Source organism: Elephas maximus, chromosome 16, assembly GCF_024166365.1.
Source record: "Elephas maximus indicus isolate mEleMax1 chromosome 16, mEleMax1 primary haplotype, whole genome shotgun sequence".
Taxonomy (NCBI): domain Eukaryota; kingdom Metazoa; phylum Chordata; class Mammalia; order Proboscidea; family Elephantidae; genus Elephas; species Elephas maximus.
This window is the reverse complement of record NC_064834.1, coordinates 10,180,283-10,200,652: the sequence shown is the minus strand read 5'-3', so window position 1 is coordinate 10,200,652 and position 20,370 is coordinate 10,180,283. Positions and strand designations below refer to the sequence as shown.

The window sequence follows — 20,370 nt, the reverse complement described above, 5'->3', positions numbered from 1 at the left end:
CAGCTCTGAATTTTAACTGCTCTATCAGCTGCAGGGAAACCCTGGTGGCGTAGTGGTGAAGTGCTATGGCTGCTAACCAAAGGGTCGGCAGTTTGAATCCGCCAGGCGCTCCTTGGAAACTCTATGGCAGTTCTACCCTGTCCTATAGGGTCGCTGTGAGTCGGAATCGGCTCGACGGCACTGGGTTTGGTTTTTTTTTTTGGTATCAGCTGCAGAGGGACAGAGAGACACACCGTATTTTAAATTCGTCTGTTGTCCTAATCCCCTCTGAGCTGTAAAACCTGACACAATTAAGCTTTTCTATTTTGCAAGTGATGAATACCTAATACGCTCACGGTGAGCTCAGAACCTGGAACTCGGTGTTCTTTGGGCAGCCCAACTGCCGAACTGGTGGTTTCCTCCTTCCGTCCTTCCCCACCTCCCTCCTCTCCCCTCCGCCCTCACTTTCCTACGTATATCCAGGGGACAGCATCCTCACGTTGGCTGTTTCTCATGGCAAATAGACCACCAATGTTTCCCCCTTAAAACATGGCTTGTCAAAATAAATCTGAATTGCCGTTTATTCCCACATAATGGGGAAACCAATTTATTCTCATTGGAAAAACCTCAGAGATCTGGATGTTGGGGGAGTTTTGTGGGATACTTTAACCTCAGATATCTGATTCCATGCCCCTTAGAAGATCCTTTTCTCTCTGTGGCCTCTATCTGAATCCTAGCCTCCTTCCAAGGCACAGCCTAGGTGCCACCTCCTCCAGGAAGCCTTCTCTGTTACCTCCGGCAAACTGGGTGCTCTCCCTGTAACTCTCACCCTCTGTACCTAGCTGTGTGTTTTAACTAGCACTTATCAGCGGATGCTTATCTCCTCCTGAGGATGGCTACTATTTCCCTCAACCAGACTGCAAACTCTCTGAAAGCAGCCACCATATGGAAACGGAGCCCTTTATTTGGCATTTGGAAGTGCTGTTAGTAGTTTCTCCACGTGCGTATATCTGAGGTGGCACTGTGCCTAGCACAAGGGTCAGTCAAATATCCCAAGTTTACAAAACAGCTGGTTGATTGATGGGAGAATGCATGAAAGAGTAAAAGCAAACATAGCTTGGAAGTAGTGCAAAGCATTTTCTTTCTTTCTCTGTGCTAGCATTTATGTTCGATGTGGTAGGTTAAAGGGTGGTGGACAGAGGAAATGTAGAGAGAGAGGAAATAGACATTAATCGGTACTGACAGAAAAGTAGTACTATTCCTATTCTAGAGATGAGGAAACTGAGGGTAGGCGCCAGGTCCAAGGTCAGGCAGCTGGTCACTGTCAAAGGAAGGAAGTCTACAGAAATCAAATAGCTTGCCCCAATGCTATGTCCAGTAAGTGGCCCATCTGGAGGTTTGACCCAGGCCTTTGGGACTCCATAGCTCACACCATGGCATCCCACAGTATCCTATCATGGAGGCTGCTCAAAAACAGGACCCATTAGCAGTGACCATGAACTGATGCCTCTGAATTGTGGTGTTGGCAAAGAATATTGAATATACCATGGTCTTTCAGAAGAACAAACATCTGTCTTAGAACAAGTACAACTAGAATGCTCCTTAGAAGCAAGGATGGCAAGACTACGTCTCACATACTTTGGACATGTTATCAGGAGGGATCAGTCCCTGGAGAAGGAAATCATGCTGGTAGAGGGTCAGCAGAAAAGAGTAAGACCCCTGATGAGATGGATTGACACAGTGGCTGCAACAATGGGCTCTGGCATAGCAACAATTGTGAGGATGGTGCAGAATCGGGCAGTGTTTTGTTTTGTTGTACTTAGGGTCGCTATGAGTCAGAACGGACTCGATGGCACCTAACAACAACAATGGTCTCATGGCCCTGCCTTTATTTCCTTCAAGTTTGACACTCACCACCTACACCTCACAAGGCTGCCGATTCACAAGGGAGAGGGGTGTGAGAGGGAAAACGGCGTTTCCCTAGCAATGGGTAGCACTCTCTTCTTCCTCTTTTGTCTTATTGCCACACAGACAGGATGGAGGAAGGAGCCAGGTACGCAAACCAAGGGGCGATGCTCAGGAGCTGCCGGTCTTTAAAGCAAAGTTCTCTCAGCATCCTGAGAAGGTACAGGCATACCCACCATGATCTCCAGCAAGGCCAAGAGGCACCTTTGAGGGCTGTGTCTTGAACTGTCCTTGCTTTCCTCTACCTCACTGCAATTAATGTTTATTTATTCTCCCCAGCCTGAAAGCACTTCGAAGTCCCCAGTGGAAACCCGACCCAGAGGACTAAAGGACTTCAGTATTCCCACACAGTGATTTGGATTAGGCATGGTGGGGAGGGGCAGTAAGTGGTGTGTCCAGGGTGGCAGAGTGTAGACTCATTCCTACGTCCTTGGAGATTGCCAAATACCGAATGCCAGGAAGGAATGATGAGAAAGAAGCTCACACAAAGGCCTTGCAAGATGTGGCCCACCTATGAGTCTATGATGCGGCTAAAAGCCCGGAGAACCCTTCCAACGACTGGCCCCAGAAAGGGGAACGAGTGTGGTTGGAGGGCTGGGGCCAGGTGGCGATTCCCAGTCACTGCACTTGGAATCAGAATGCTTGCTTTGCTTGTAAAAAAAAAAAAATGCCGATTTTTCAGGCCTTGCCAGCTATGAAAATCTCCTGAGATAGAGCCTAGAAACCTCTCTATGTAATACACGCTCCAGGAGATTTTTACCTAGCCAGCCTTCACCTACTTCACTCACTCCAGTAGCTCTAAAGAGCACAAGGGCCCCAGTGTTTGAATTCTGGTTCTGTAACTTGTAAAGGGCACCTAACTTCTCTGAGCCTCAGCTTCCCCATTTATAAAACAGGAATTAAAAAAAAAAACCCATTGCCGTTGAGTCAATTCTGACTCATATCAACCCCATAGGACAGAGTAGAGCTGCCCCATAGAGTTTCCGAAGAGCTCCTGGTGGATTTTAACTGCCATCCTTTTGGTGAGCAGCTGTAGCTTTCAACCACGACACCATCAGGGATTCCAAAACAGGAATATTGATATTAATACAAACTTCAAAGGACTGCTGTGAACACTAAGTGAGAAAACATATTGGAAAGATTTAGAGATGATATGGATTTTCTCTAAGCCAGTTTTTTGAACAATAGCAAAGCTACCAAAAAAAAAACTGAAAAAGAAATCCATTGATTTCCAACTCATGGAGACCCCATGTATTACCGAGTAGAGCTGCGCCGTGAGTTTACTTGGCCGCAGTCTTTACAGAAGCAGAGGCCAGGCCCTTCTTCTGTGGCACCACTGGGTTGGTTCAACCTGCCAACCTTTAGGTTAGCAGTTGAGTGCAAACCTTTTGCACCACCTGGTAATTCACAAGATGCAGCCAAAAGGCTGATGTAGAGAAGCCAAGGGACGTGCCTGCTGGGAGCCTCATGCTGGACGAGAACAAATTTGTCTGGTTTGAAATTTTTAGATAGCCTACCTTGGGGTGTTTTATGCTCCTCCTGCCTCTCCCTCCCCTCTTCCGTTCTCCCAGGAAACAACCTCAAATTTCAACCATATTTTTCCTGCCCCCTTATCTTTTCATACAATGACGACTCCCAGCTTCTGAGCAAACTCGGAGCTGTCCTGTGAGGAGTTCCCACCCCACGAGGCAGCATCCCACCAGCCCAAGGGAAGAGCAAATGTATCTCTTCTTGCACTTTAAGATGGCATTGCTGCGTATTGTGTGTTACAGCAGTGCATAATTACAGAAACTGCTCCAAAAATCTGTATATGCTATCTGTGCTTTATTATACCTGGAATATTTCCCAATTCTTTGGTCTTCTATGTGAACCAGTTTAAAATATATTTTGGCATCCTTGATGTCATCCTGAAATTGAATAGCCAATTCTTACCATAATGGAAATACATCGGCGCCAGCCCGGCGATATACAACACTAGGCTCTAATTACGGCTGCGCTTTAATTAACCTGAACTGCAGAGTGTTATCATTAAACTGCTGGTAACTTTGAGTTATGGCTTTTCTTTAATTTAAAGTAGAAAACACAGATAATTAAGCCTCCAGATAATCAAATGCTTGAGGAGAGCCTCAATGTTTTGGGATATTCCTAAATCTCATTAAATGTCCTTTCTTCATTGATTATTTCCACCTCTGCTCTATCGTTGTGTTAAACGAATAACAGCACTCGGTCGAACGCATTCTCAGTCACATCAAAAATATCTGCAGGGTCGGGGGGCGGTAGTCCACAGGCTGTACTGAACAAGTGCTAAATTCTCTGACAACAAGGAGGGTCTGAGGGACTTTCACCTCCCCTGGACGTGTTCTACACATGAAAATTCATTAACGAAAATATCTACAGCAGCCACCAGCTCTCAGACATTGAAACAGCTCTGAAGGCCAGGCACATTTCACACCATCCAAGGGGCCAGGCTGGCAAACTCACATGGCTATGGGACCAGGCCTGTGATGTAAAGAGGAATTTGGCCTGACCAAGACAACAGGGAGGAGAGGGTCTACACAACCCCTTCCATACAGAAAACGGGGAAGTATGTGCTTCATCTTTAATTAAAAAATAAAAAAAAACAAACCCAGTGCCGTCAACTCGATTCCGACTCATAGTGACCCTACAGGACAGAGTAGAACTGTCCTATAGAGCTTCCAAGGAGCGCCTGGTGGATTTGAACTGCCGACCCTTTGGTTAGCAGCCATAGCACTTGACCACTATACCACCAGGGTTTCTTCAACTTTAAATAGCCGCTAAAAAAAAAAAAAAAAAGCAGTTCCAGCCAATTAGGGCAATGTGGGTCCAGTGTGGCTGCATCGGGTTTTTGAGAGAGGCCAGAAATCTAGTTTTATGTTGAAGAACCACTGTTTTGAAATATTGGCCACTAATTTTTAAGAAATTAAGCCCTGTGTGGGGTAAATATCAGGCGCCCTGGTGGCGCAGTGGCTAAGCACTCAACTGCTAACCGATAGGCCAACGGTTCTAACTCACCAGCTGCTCTGTGGAGAAGGATGTGGCAGTCTGCGTCCATAAAGATTACAGCCTTGGAAACACTAAGGGGCAGTTCTACTCTGTCCTATAGGGTCGCTATGAGTCGGGATCCACGGCAGTGGGCTTGGTGGGTGGGGTAGATATCTAAGTCAAATGTACCCTGTGGGTGTTCGGTTGCAGCTTCTAGGGGGAGCAGTATCACAGTTGCTGTCCCAACTCCAAATCTCAGAGAGCGCCCCCATGTGTATCATAGTAGAACTGTGCTCCAAAGGGGTTTTCGACGGCTGATTTTTTGGAAGTAGAATACCAGGCCTTTCTTCTGAGATGCCTCTGGGTGGACTTGAACCTCCAACCTTCTGGTTAGCAGGTGAGCACATTAACCGTTTATACGACCCAGAAACCCTTCCAGTTAACACTCAAAATGAACTGACATGGCTTCAAGGAGCAGAATAAGAGAGACAGTGAAAAAGCAAGAAGAGCCTGGGGATTTTTGAGGGAGCGCTCATGTTAGACATAAATGCCAGTCAACTCAGGGAAACTCAACAGCCAAGGAAGGGGACATTGCCCCTACTCTGGCTAATGACCCCACCACGCTGAGACCCCGTCCAGTCATTGGTAGCTTGTTGTGTATGCTCAGACCCCCCCTCATTAGGCAATGGAGGTCTCAATTGCCTTTTTCTAGAACTAGCTTCTGCTCTAAGTCCTGAATTCTCCTGGGGTCTCTTTCCCAGACAAGCCAAGCTCAAAGGCAACCTTGGCGTCCCAGAACCCAGAGCCTCTGAAAGGTTAACTTCCATAGCAGAAAGAGAAAGAGCTCTCAAAGAAAAAATGGAGAGAATTTACAACACAGCATCCATTTTCAGAAAATAACTCTTTCCAAATCCATTACTGATTCACTTTTCTGGTCCATTTAGCATTCAACTTTTGCTTAGAGACAGGGTGAGAGATTTCAGTAAACAGCCAAACCATTTTGGATGGTTTAGGGTTTGGGCCCAGGGACTGATGGGGTACCCCTGCTGTGCTCACTGATAGGCGTCTCCGGGGAAACCGATGCACCAAGCGCTACCGTCCCCTCTGGGCTCCTACAGAACCAGCTATGACAGAGAGAAACCCAAGGGCTGGCAGGACTATCTTCTCCTTTAGCGTAACGGGTGCTCAGTTGTGTTTTAGCACCTTTGGACTTCCCTTTTCAGAAGGTGGGTTTGGCTTGGAAGCGCGCAGGAGCCCAAGAGAACAAATTTTCTTTCTCAGCCCAACAGCTCCCAGATCCCTGTTTTTTCCTAGTGTCTTATCAGTGGGACTGAGTTGACCAAATCTTTTTGCTAAGCTGTTAATTGATCAGGTTTAATGTTTCATCAGTCCCAGGGAATTTGTCTTTTAATTGAAGACAAAGCCCCAGTTTGGCTTAAACCTAACATCTGCGATTCTAAGTAGGGGTGTGAGGTCCTGCCACATCTCATGGTGGAACTTTCTTGGAGTCAGGACAGCTGGGGCTGCTGAGGTCCTACCCCATAGATGACCACTTATCCTACTTCCAGAGGCTCTGGCAGGCTGCGGCTGTCCCTTGTCCTGAACCATCCTGTTCACCCAGCATAAAGAGAAGGGAGCCTATTGACCTTGGTCATGTCAGGGCTAAATTGCTAAGGATTTTCTTCTAGGCTTCCTTCTGCACATTGGTTTAGCATTTCCTCAGAAAATCGTGGAAGCACTTTGTGGGTATTTTTTTTTAATTATTTCTGTTGTTGCTGAGAATATACATGTATAACTCAGTGACACTGACTACATTCTCTGAGGTGTGTAACCATTCTCACCCTCCTTTTCTGAGTTGTTCCTCCCCCATTAACACAAGCTCAATGTCCCCTAAGGTTCCTATGTAATTTTTCAAGTTTCTATTGTCAATGGATCCCAGATAGATTTAAAACAACACAGTGCTCAAGGCAGATATTCTTCACTAGTTAAGGTAAATTATTTTTTAGTTTTAAGATGACTTAAGGGGATATTTTTTGTTTAACATTTAAAGTTTATTTCAGGGCAAGAGTTTTAGGAGTATATCCAGCCTCCATGGCTCCGGAATATTGGGATTCTATGAAAATTTGAAATTCTGTTCTACATTTTCCCGCTTTTGATCAGTATTCTTTCAATAGAATCTTTTAACAAAATGTTCAGTAATGGTAGCCAGGCACCATCCAGTTCTTCTAGTCTCATGACAAAGGAGGCAGTTGTTTACAGAGGCAGTTGGCTGCACATTCCATTTCCTCCTCCTCCTCCTGATTCTCCTTCTTCCTCTGTTGTTCCAGGCAAATACAGACCAATTATTGTACCTTGGATGGCCACTTGCAAGCCTTTAAGACCACGGGCGCTACACACTGAACCAGGAGGTAGAACAGAAGCACTAAACATGTTATTAGGCCAATTAATTGGGACGTTCCATGAAACCATAACCCTAAACCTCCAAACCAAGGGACCAAATCCCATGCGGTGTTTGTACGCGAGCGCTCTCAGCAGCTACTCTTTTTTATTTATCTGTTTGTTTGTTTGCTGTTGTAAGTACATCTATCACATAACTTTAGCTAGTTCAACTTTTTACAGGTGTACTTTGAATGGCTTCATCTCAGTGGCTTTCTGATGTCCCTTTGCGATCTGACTTGATTGGAAGAGAGATTAAAATTCCTTTCATCAAGGGGCTGGCAAGATTTGGTTTTGCCCCAGTAAAATCAGAGAGACGTGGGTTCATGCTTGCCTTCCTAAATGTGTCTGTATCACAGGAACATAATTCAAGATATGTAGGATAGCTGCAGTTAATACATCAGTCCAAATGACAGGTCAAGGTCTGAGATTCTCAGGCCTAGAGGAGGAAGTGGGGCCAGCCGAAATTCCCTAGGCAAGGCCCAAGTCATGACCTGCCTTCTTGCTCACAAATCATGGCTGAGTACAACGGGACACCCTTGGTAACTGTCGAGGGTCTGAACTGTGCCGGGCAGATATGGGTGGTTTCCTGCCAGGGGTGGGTTAAGTATCACCGAGAGGCAAGGAGCACACAGTTAACGGTCACTTACTCACAAACGGTAGGGAAGGACAGACCCACGAAGGCACTGGAGAGATATTCTGTGTACATTTCATTGGAGACTCCTTCCAAGTAATATTTCTGCCACGTGTCTTCCTCAATCTAAGGGAGAAAAGCACAGGAGGAGGGTTTAAAATACGACCGTAGGCTACAAAATGAAACTCGTGTTACACCATCTGGCAAACAAATGAATGACCTGGTTAAGTGATAATGACCTTGTTCAGCAACCAGGAACACAGCCAGGTCGTCACAGGAAGCTTGCTATGACCCCAAACTCATAGGCTGGAATTACATCCCCTCTAAAGGATCTCATTTTTTTTTTTTTTTTAACTCATATGATTTCCAAGTGTGTGGAGACATGGACACACATACAGAATACTGGTGGGCAGGTTCACTGATGCAGCTTTTTGGAGATCGATTTGCAATGGTTATCAAAATTTGTAAAAATACATATTCTTGTACACAGCAATTGCATTTTAAATATTCATAGAAAGGAAACAATTAGACAAGTGCACAAAAATATATGTACAAGAGCATCCTTTCTATTCACTAAAAATTATAAAGTAACCTAATTGCTCACCACAAACGGCACATGTATACAATGGAATACTGAGAAGTAATTAAAAATCATGATGAAAATATGTATCTATTTATATAGAAATTACATAAAAAGGAACATTACAAAATAGCATGTATTGCCTGATCCCATTTAAAAAAAAAAAAAACATGTAATTATCTGAATGTTTATAAAGCCATTGAAAAATCTGAAAAGCTTTATATCAAAACATTAACAGTTATTATCTCTGAGTGGTAGAATGGCACTTTTTTCTATAGACTTCTGTACTGTCTGAAGGCTTTTGCAATGAACATGTCTATATTGAAATGAAACAATAAATCTATTTCTACTTTTGAAAAAAAAAAAACCACCACAAAAAGCAAAATGTAATCTCAGAGAAGTCTTAACTCCAAATTTCATTAAAATGTATATGTATATTTTCTTTTATATTTTCTAATTAACAGGTTCAGCTGGTTTTCCCAGCAACCCTCTTCATGTTAGGGATTTCTAGAAGGATTTTGTATTTGAATCAGTCTTTAAAAATTATAAAGGGAGTAACAACAAGAACTCCGAGCCTGTCTGGGTACTTGGGCATCTCATGGGACTCCCTGAAGGAAGGCAGGCTGTGTGTGTCCTCTGGGTTCATAAGTCCCCAAGCTACTGCCTCCAAAGGTTTACCTCCCAGTGGAGGTTTAGATAAGAAGGAAGATGAGAGGAACCTTCTCAGTCAACAGGAAGTGGCTCTGTGCAATTTCTGGGGCTGATCTTATAGGAAAAGCCATCTCTCCTACAGCCCGTCAGGCCATTAACTGGGGGGGAAGGAAATCCTTGAATTAGAAGGAAATGGGGGAAGAGTGAGAAAGGGCATATCAAACTTGATGACACCCTGGAATACAAAACCCAGGAAAAATTCAGAAATAAACTGAATTTTCACTGCCTGTATGTTATTATTGTCTGTTTTTTGCTCAGTCTTGGTCATTTGAGTATGTGCGCTGTCCTCATCAGTTTGTGCAGCTTCTAACTTACTCCCACACGTTAGACATTAGCTATGCTGTTCTGCTGGGTATGGTCTGTTTATCTATAAATTATTTTCCCCAGAGTGGGGGTCTTTAAAAAAAAAGCTAGTCAACCATTTCTTTTGCTAAACTATGACTTTAAAACTGAACTGCAATTATGTTTAGTTGAACACAAGCTTCCTAATTTCCCAGAATCATAAGATTTTACTTTTTTTTCTAAATGAAAGATATACTTGACTTCATCAGTAAAGGTCACTAATGCTAACATATTCGAAGAAAGTCTAGGCTGCATTAATGAAGAATTTGAAATACAGAGTATTTTGGAACCAATATTAACATAATTTGTTTTACTAGAACATGTAATACTACGTGAAGGGGAGCCCTGGTGGCACAGTGGTTAAGAACTTAGCCGCTAACCAAAAGGCTGGCAGTTCAAATTCACAGGTACTCACTGGAAACCCCATGGGGCAGTTCTATTCTGTTCTATAGGGTTGCTATGAGTTGGAATTGACTGGTTGGCAACAGATTTAATACTATGTGAGGTATTGCCAATTATAAATCCTGACAGTGGGGCTTAATGGGCAAAAGGCATGCTTCAAGTGGAAGAATTCAGCCTACTAAATAGTACAGACATTCCTTTTACAATGCGTTGTTTATCTTATACATCTAAATATTATATCTGATTTTCAGAAATGATGAAAGGATGAGCCTTTATCTCAATTACTATTGATTGCTGGTAATATTCCTCATAACTATGATTTTAATGTGATTATTCTATTCATGCCTCTGAGTCTTCATGAAGCCATTCTTTAGATCGAATTTTATCATTAAACTTTTTGAAGTAACTGGTAACAGGTTCTGTGTAGGATAACATTCTTGTTTGTTTTTAACTTAGCAAAACCTGGTTGTTTCATTGATTCATTCGGCAAATACTTATTGAGCATATTCTGTATTTTAGGATCTGTTCTAGTTGCTGATTAAATCTTATTTTAAACTGGTATTTATCTTTCCATGTTTCCTCTTTGCTGAAAAAACCACCAGAGAGATCTGACTTACACTGACTTTTCCACATCTCTTTCCTTGCAAACTTGCCCTCGCAGTGATCTGAAATGCTGGAGGACTGAAAGTAAAATAACTGGAAAAAATGTACAGAATGTTCCTGGCAAACACAATGTTTCTTCCCCATCCACATGAAAATTCTCAGATGGTATCTATAATGTTAGCTATGGTAGTGTTAGATTGACTATATAAATTCTGAGGAGTTTAAATCCATTGTCATGGCTCTTTGTTGAGGATTTCCAAATCTTTAAGACTATTTCCATATAAATTGTCAAGATGTTTTTGAGATTTCTGATAAAAACAATACACACACACACATACACACTTGCTTATTTAATTATGCCATCATCTTTTCTAACCCACGTGTATAGCATAAAAGAAGAGAGGATTTGCAACAAATACTGAGCCCCCTTCATCTTTAAGGACAAGAATGACAAACCGTGCTATCAGAACAACCATACAAATAGGCCAATCACATCGGGAGAGGCAGGGAGAGGACCCTAGCATTCTGACATCAGAGTGAATTACAAACTCAGGAAAAGAACTTCAGCCTCCATGCCAAGCCAAGGGCTTAGATTATCACCTTCTATCGAGGTTTACCTTCCACAGTCATGAGCATGTCATCTTTGACTTGCTTTGAAAACACAAAATCAGAAACGCACATTCCTTTTACCTTTATAGGCAGTCATGCAATACATCCTTAGGACAGGGAAAATCAGTGTAAAATGTGCTGAGTTAAAAACAAATGTGCTTAGCCCAGGGAATATGGACAAAGAGATCTGGAAAGAATGGAAGGAGTTACTGTTATTAGGATTCCCCCTTTTACAGGTGACCAAACTAAGGCTCAGAGAGTAATCTACTCACGGTCCCAAAGGCAACTGGTGGTATGAAGAGGATTAGAGCCCATGCACTTAACCACCCACCATAATCTGCCTTGCTAGAGATGATAGGGAAGCTCCAATGGCGTACTGGTTAAGTGCTACAGCTGCTAACCAAAATGTCAGCAGTTCAAATCCACCAGGCCCTCCTTGGAAACCCTATGGGGCATTTCTACTCGGTCCTATAGGGTTGCTATGAGTTGGAATTGACTCGACAGCAATGGGGTTTTTTTTTAGTAGAGATGGTAGGGCAGACATCTAGGAAAGCAGCTCTACTAGGGGGCAGGCAGAATTTATAAGTGTATAAATGGTGGTGCAGTGGGTTAAGAGCTCAGCTGCTAAGCAAAAGGTCAGTAGTTTGAATCTACTGGCTGCTCTTTGAAACCCTGTGGGGCAATTCTACTCTGTCCTATATGACTGGCATGAGTAGGAATTGACTCGATGGCAACAAGTTTAATGGCAAGTACCTAAATGAGGAATACCAGAACAGAAGCTTGCCAAGGACTTAAAATCTCAAACCCTGGAGCACATGACTTTGTGTGTGGTCAGTGAGGAGTAATATTAGTTTTGAGTCCAGCTGACAGAATAGTTCAGGTCTCTCCACAGAGTGTAATGGCATCGTTCCTGTTATATAAAATGGAGCCACCCCAGCCTATACCTTCTTTCCCAAAATAGTACATGCTGCTCTCCACATTTGCGTTGTCAATGTAGTTTTAACTGTAACATGAATACACACTTTCCAGCAGAAAAATGAAGGAATGGGACCAAAATGACTTAGGAAAAGGTGCCAAAAATTAATTTTCCAGCCATTCAGCAATCAGTCAAAGGCAAAGCACTTCCTGAGGAGGCAATTCATCCTCTGGCTGTCACATCAAACGCCAACTTTTTTAGAAGAGCACCTAACAACCAAGTAGGCAATGTACTGTGGGTCCTTATTCATCACAGAATCTTAAGTGAGAAAAGGGAATTGAGCCATTGGTTTATCTTGTCTATACCTCTCATGGTCTTATTTGTCTACCCTTCATTATCAAATTTATCAGCCGGTCTAGTTCAACCTCCCCATCAAATGTTTTTACACCAAACCACGGGCAGATGGCTGCACCATCAAATATACCTTCCAAGCGGAAACATCAGCCTTGGCTCCAGGGGATGTGACACCTTCCTGATCCCACATTCTGCATGTGTTACTGAGGGTGGGTCAGTAACGACACCTTTTATTTTTTATGCTTCCCCTGATTAGAGTGAAAGTGTGTTTCTCCAATGTTAACAGCTCAGTGAACGTTCAACTCTCCTGGCTGGGGTATGTCACAGCCACAGTGATTTCTGCTCCAATAAAGAATCTGAATAAATGTGCTGATTACGGCCACATAATTTTGCAAAGGTCCATCCCTACCTCCAGAGACATATAAATAATTTCAAAGATGATCACATACCAATCCTTATTTAATTGAAAATGAGTATACAGTTTTAATCCAAATGCATGCTATATTATGCACATCAAAAATGACAGGAATGAAAAGGAAATCATAGAAACCAATGACCTCTGTGTTAATAGCTGCAATAAGAAGAGATGAGTCGTAACATACACACACTTGCACCTAATTCTGCCCAAAACTGGTAGCTGGGGGTTAGTGTGGAGGCAGGTATTTATTATATTTACTGTTAAAAAATGATTCTTAATTAATATTTTTCTTCCGAAGATCCACAGTTCTAACTCATAAAAGTTCTCAATAGGAATTAACCATATCTGAATATTTGTACATATACATCACGTAAGAAATTGTCACTGTCTTCTATAATGTGACCATCTAAAACAGAGCTTAATGACGTGAGCTGACCGATGCAGCATAGATCCCATAAAAACATATTTATTCCTACAAAAAGAGAGAACACTCATAGAACGTGTCAAGCCCTTGACTACAGGAACAAACGTGGAATCAGCATTTACAGGCTCTACACTGTTGAGTATGTGGACTGGTTACTAAAATGGGTGGGGTCCTTTATACCCATTCCTCAACAGGGTGCTCTCTGACCTGGAAAAATGTGATGTGTCTTCCCATTTGTTAGAAGGAAGAACGGCGTCAAAGACAACTGGGTGTTAGGAAGGCATTAGGCTCCTAGATTGTTCTCTCCTCCTTCATTTCCCTCTGTGCTTCAATGTCAACAAACTTGCCCAAATTTTTATCAGTGGGCAATACGGCTATCTCCTTGACCATCCCTTCCTAGCCTCCACATTCTTCAATATAGTTATAAATCCTAAAAGCAACTCATAAAATCAATAACAAAGCACCTGAATCTTGCTCGCGTAGGTCCCCATGAGTGCCAGAACAGAGAACGTCTCACTACACGGCTTTCTGGGGTGGAGCGAATGGGTGATAATGTTGAAACCAAAGAGGGGTGCAGGGGAGAGAGGGAACGAATGGTGATTTGCACCTTTCTGGAATGTATTTCTTCTTTGTGCCAAACTGCATATCAATGCTGTGCTTCTTGGAAGTGGATGCAGGTCTGCCCTCCTTCCGAGACCAGCATTGGATTTCAGACTCCATAACAATTTGGCATTCCACAGTTATGGCCTATTTCAAATCACATTTTCTGGAATGTACGCATAGGATGAAAAGATCTCAGATTTTTCCAAAAACCTCAGGAAAATATCAATTAAAACAAATTGTTTGGGATTTGACGGAATGCCAGGTAAGTGGTAGTTTTAGCACTGAACGAATAAATAAACAACTCCAAAGATTAATCTGGGGGTGAACTGAAGCCATATCTCTCACTCCCAGACAAGTACACTACAGACTATCAAATGAGATTTCTTCCATTTGGTATTACGGAACAAAAAAAAATCAGCCCACGGGAGGTGTTCAGAGAGGGATTAACAGACCCTCCCACGTGCAGAAATGTTAGAAAACATGGCATTTTCATCATTCCATTCCCCCAGCCCAGGTAATTCCTAAAGAGACAAAGAGGACTGAAGCTAAAGGAAGGGTTAGGGGAAGGAGTGGTATGACAACTCCTAAAAAGTATTATTATTTATAAATTATTTAAGAAACTGTTGCCTACGTGGCAGGAAATTGGTACTTTTCTTCCGAAGTAGAAGGGCTTTCTAGCCTCTCCTCACTCTTCTCTCCAATGCCAACAAGGCGTTTATGCATAAGAGATGTCAGACCTTCTCAAGGACTTGCCTGTTCACTACCTGCCCAAACAGAGTTTGGTTTTACAGTCTTGCAAATAGTTAAGAACATCCTCATTTGTGCTTCAAATGATAAGTTTCTTAAAATATCACTAGAAATAATTCTAACTTGGGTAGAATGAGTAGAAAGTCAATATGTTCAAGTAGATGCCTGCTAAGTGCGCCTCGGGAGGAAGGTTCAGTCCAGCACACAGGTCTTCCAGTTGCCATTGAGTAGATTCCAACTTGTGGTGACTGCATGTTCTAGGGTGGCACAAATAGTTAACAACCTCGGCTGTTAACCAAAAGGTTGGAGGTTTGCATCTACCCAGATATGCCTCAAAAGAAAGGCCTGGCTGTCTACTTCCAAAAAGCCAGCCATTGAGAACCCTATGGAGTACACTTCTACTCTGGCACACATGGGGTCACCGTGAGTTGGAGTCAACTCAATGGCAACTGCTTATTAAGATCTTCCAGGATCGTGATTCTCTGCCTACCTAGGTGAGGGACCAGGCGTTTCATTTTATTTCTAACATTCACTCTCTTATAGAATGACAGCTTGAAAAATGAAATAAAAAAAATAAGATATGCAAAGTACCAGCGCACAATCTTTACCATTAGATGCAACCAACTTAAAATTACCCTGTCGAACCTATCAACATTTCTAAGCATTTACTCTCATTTTCTGTTCTTGCTCGTTGTGGACTAGTAACAAACGGTTCACAGCACCAGTTCCCGGGCCACCTTTTGAGCTGTGCTGGCCTACAACATGGCCCTTAGGAAACTTACTGCCCACCCATTATTTCCCCTAAATTTCAGCAAAGTAGAATTATTCCCAACTAAGATTTCCCAAAGCAAGCTCCATAGGACTTACTAACAGATTTTACCTGGAACAAAGGAGTGTGAGAAGGGGTCCTATGGTGCCCCCCATCTGGAATGTAGGTTATAGGGGAAACAGGAATTTTGCTCAGAATCTCCAGTGCCTGGAATGGTGCTTGGTACACCAGACTACCTCGATAAATATTTGTTGAACAGATGAAATAAATTTGGGAAGCACTGGACTGAACAAAGTTAAAGTGGAATTTTTGAGCACAACAGTCCTTAGAATGTTTAATATGCTAATATGAACTGTAAATCTCTAAGGGGTAGTTAACCACAGAATCCTTTATTTCAAGGAGCTGGGAAATGCTAATCTAAAGAAACTCTCCTTGACTTCTCTACCCTTGTGTCCTTCTTTCCCTTGGCCCTTCTGTCAGAAATAAATCTTTCTTTGGCCATCTCCAGTTGCCAAAATCCAACCCTTCCTGTAAAGTTCAAATCCTATGCCACCTTATCTGGGAGGCCTTTCCTTATCTCCCCAACTCAGTGTGCTCTCGCCTGCCTCAGTGGGAATACCAACCATGCCCATCTATGGGAGGGTTGTGAGGGCTGAATGAGATGGGTGACATAAAATACTATCTAAAAACCAGTGGCTACCATGTCAATTCCTACACATGACCACCCCATATGTGTCAGAGTAGAACTCTACTCTAGTGGCTGATTTTTTGGAAGTAGATTATCAGACCTTTCTTTCAAGATGTCTCTAGGTGGACTCGAACCGCCAACCTTTCGGTGAGCAGCTGAGTGCAGTAGCCATCTGCACCACCTAGGTAGTCCAGAACAGTATGTAAAATACCAAAAACCAAACCTGTTGCTGTTGAGTCAATTCCGACTCATAGCGACCCTATCTAGAGTACAGTAAACCCTCAGTACGTATTAGTCATCATTAGCTACCATCAGAGCTCTTGAGTCTTCCGACCTCTGATGACAGCGACAATGAGGAGAATTTGGTAAATGTGCTCCTCCCCCCTTACCGTGTTGTAAGCTCCTTAAGGGACGAGCTGTGTTCCTAACTTTATATTTCCTAGAACACACTGCACAATAATAATACACAGCAAAAAAAGAGATGCTCAATGAATGTTTCAGGAATTGAACTGAGGAACAAAAAAGCTACAGAGGAACAAGCACAATTTTTCCAGGCATCTAATCATAGGTAGGTATTGATAGCCTCACAGCACTTAGTGTCGGGTCATAATATGGACACATCTTTGCTTCTGAATGCTGAAGAATTTTGCACTCTTGGGAGCTAATGGGGAGTATGGATAACGGAGCCATCTTTAAACTTCCCAGAAAACTGCCTACTATGAGTAACAGTTCTTGAAAATTTTGTCATCACAGAATATCTTGGGCTGCTTAGCAAGTAGCTTATGGCTTTCTAAATTTTAAGCCTAATTAACTCAGAGTCTTGAATTTGAAACAAGGAACTGTAAAGAACTGGAGTATTACCACCAATCTAACTGGAGTCCTTCTTCCTACTAACTGGGAGTTGTACTTCCATCCCTTTGGGAAGAAGCACCCTCTCCCTCCATGTCTCATGCCTACACTGTCTTCCTTGTGTGACTCATCACTGGCATTCTTTGGCTTCTTCTTTCCTTCCCTTCTTGGATCCAATGTCAAGTCAAACACGAATTCAAAAGGAAACTAATTCCAGCAAAGACTCTATTTGGTGATTTCATTACTCCTAGATTCTAAAATCAAAGCCAAGAGTAACTGTCAGTCTTTTTTGTTTGTTTTTGTTTTTAAACTGGGGGAAGAGAAAGAAGTTAGGAAAAAAAAGCATTTCATTCAGCACAGGAACTATGAGCTTGCCTTTGATGAGACATACAACTACAGAATTGCCTATACCTTGAAAAAGAACAATTCTCAAGATTTTAGACAATTATCAAGAATCCCACTGTATCCACCTCTGTTAAGTCACAGGGTAATTTCTCAGCAGTTGATGTGACTGAAGGCGTACTTATCAGAAGTCTTCTGTGGCTGCCCAACAGCTTCCCAAAATTTAATGTGCATATGATTGACCCCGAGATCTTAGTAAGATGTTGTTTCCGATTCTGTAGTTCTTGGATGGGGTCTAAAATTCTCCATTTCTAACACGTGCCCCAGCTAATGTTGCTCATATGGGGACTACACTTTGAGTTACCAGTTGTCATGGCAACCCTGTGGCTGTCAGTGTAGAACTGTGCTCCAAATGGTTTCCAATGGCTGAGGTTTTTGGAAGTAGATTGCCAGACCTTTCTTCCAGTGCACTTCTAGGTGGACTTGAACCTCCCTCCTTTTGCTTAGTAGCCAAGTACATTAACCATTTGTACCAACCTGACACTCCACATTTTGAGTAGCAAGAAGCTATTCCCACAGACAGTGAAGAAAAAGGAGCTAGTATTCTCCATTATGCCTTCGAGAATCAGAGATTAAGAAGAATCAACTGTAACCCAAAGGACATAAATTACAGATGAATGAGTTAGAAGAGAATGCTTTCTATGAAGTACTGCTAAACACTGGAGCCAGCTACAGAGAAAGCTTGTAGATAATTAAGCACAAGATAGATATCCAAGTGTTTGGTTTGGTGCGGCAATTAGTCTAAACAATATTTTAGGGGTCCAGGTTTGTCTACTTGGTCTGTCTCCATTGGTCTAGTGACCCCAATGAGGGCTTAATCTCCATTCAATGTGGGATATATCAGTACAAAAACGATAACACGACTATGCTTAATTCAATTAAAAATAAAGTTTCAGAAAATGGCCTGACTTGCATTCCTGATTTCTACTCAACTTTCCCATTTTAGGGACACAGCATTGAATGTGAGGACAAAAACGCTCGCCAATTCAGCCCCATTTTAGTGACAGCAGATTCTGGATACTTATGTCTCCTATCGCTGTACAATATGGCCTAATAAAGTTGAGCCAAAGAGACTAGATTTCATTTCAGAGCAAAGGGTCCAGCCATAAACTTTTGCTTTCTGGCTGAACAGAGCCATTCCAGCCGTGAGCATAAATTCTGCTAGTTTTAGGTATCAGGGTGATTGGGAAGCCAAATGGGTTATTTGTGAGCCAGGTATCAAAGGCAGAGGCACCACTTTATTGTGTGTTCATTGTTACCCAGACAATCTCTTGCCAGTTAGAGAATATTTTCACAGGAAGTTAGAAATTACTTCAGAAACTCCCCTCTCTGGCTTCCTAGAGTGTATTTTGAGTCTCATCAAAAAGACATTTGGTTCAGAGATTGAAAATGGGCAGTCCTATAAATTCCTGAGGTATTTAGCTGGGCTTAGCAGTTTCCTTTTAAGGTGGGTCCATGATCCTGAGTGCTCACTGAATGCAGCAGCAATACAGCGAAGCACCTAAGCACATGCAGGTTCTGTGTTCAAATCCCAGCCTCACTATGGGTCCCTGGACCACAGTGCATAAATCCTCCAAGCCTCAAACCCCTCACCTGTAAAATGAGAGCAATAACAGTACCCACCTCCTAGAGTCACTGGGCAGATGAAATGAGCGATGTATGTGAAGTGCTTAAGACACAACATGAAAACCACCGACCAACAAGTCAACTCTGGCTCTTGATGACTCCATGTGTCTCAGAGTAGACCTGCTCTTCACAGGGTTCTCAGTGGCTGATTTTTCAGAAGCAGATCACTAGGCCTTAAACCTCCAGCCTTTCAGTTAACAGCTGAGCATGTTAACTGTTTGCACCATCCTGTGACGCCAAGATATGACACCAAAACCAAACCAAACTCGTTGCTGTAGAATCCATCCCGACTCATAGCGACCATATAGGAATAGCTAATGTTTGCTGAGCGCTTCCTTTGAACTTTAATCATTGAGTGTGCACCTTGTAGATATTCCATAAATGTTAGCTACCATTTTGAATAATGGATGATAAGGATGAAGACAAGGATAACGATGAGGGTGATGGTGATGCTGAAGATGTTTCTTGGAGACCAATTAGATGTTGGGCCTGTGATTCAGGGCTTCCCATTGCTTAGCTACTGCTGGAAAAGGCTGCTACGTCACCAACAGATAGCCCTCTGGAATGAGGAGAAACACTAAGCTGCTTGAGCTTCTGTCCAACAAGTCAGCCTGCTCCCTGGAAGCTCCACTCCCAACCTCCATGGCCTTCCCCTGTGGTTGGCAAGTGAGCCTGACCCAGAAAAGAGATGAAGATAAGGGGGAAGTTAGGCGCCTGGAGGAAACAATGGCCTCCTCAGAGCAGGAGAATTGTCACATGTGGGCAGCACCATTAAGGTGATGCAGAGGATGACTCATCCAAGTGTCCCTGGCCTTTGAAAGGAGTCGAGTCAACAAGGCACTGATGGCTAGGATGAATTAGCTCCTCCTGGGTCCTGGACTTGACACTTGCCCACATCCCTCAATTGAGTACTTTCTGAACTGATTCCTATTTCACCCTCCTGTCTAGCAATGGCTTTGCTCCTTTCCTTGTTTCCAGCCTCCTCCCTAGACTGATCTAGAACCAATACCTGGCACATCCTTGGTTCACAGAATAGGCATGCTAATCAAAGGGTGGTTATTCAAACCATTATCCTTGAAATCCCTGTTCAATTTGTATTTGGAGGAGAGGCTGAGCACTAGGTGGGATGATAAGAGAGGAGAATGACCACTGGTCAGAGCCCTAGGCCTCCAGTGACCCAAGCAATTCAATTCTGGCCCCAAATTTGCATACTCCCCAAAACCAAAGCTTTCGCAGTTAAGTAGACCCATCCTCATTTGAGGGTAAGTTAGAAAACACCTGTTTTCATTTGAACATGCCTTTTGAGAGAA

The 20,370-nt window shown here is 42.9% G+C and overlaps 1 protein-coding gene across 12 annotated transcripts in view; it reads right to left on the bottom strand.

Annotated features, from left to right (window-relative positions):
- The window catches only part of KCNMA1 (potassium calcium-activated channel subfamily M alpha 1), a 916,342-nt gene that overhangs the window by 233,022 nt on the left and 662,950 nt on the right, over positions 1 to 20,370 (bottom strand). For all 12 annotated transcript variants that reach the window (XM_049856148.1, XM_049856139.1, XM_049856140.1 and 9 more), the window contains one exon: positions 8,034 to 8,143. In XM_049856148.1, coding sequence (XP_049712105.1) covers positions 8,034 to 8,143 — 110 coding nt within the window. The remainder of the gene's footprint in view (positions 1 to 8,033; positions 8,144 to 20,370) is intronic.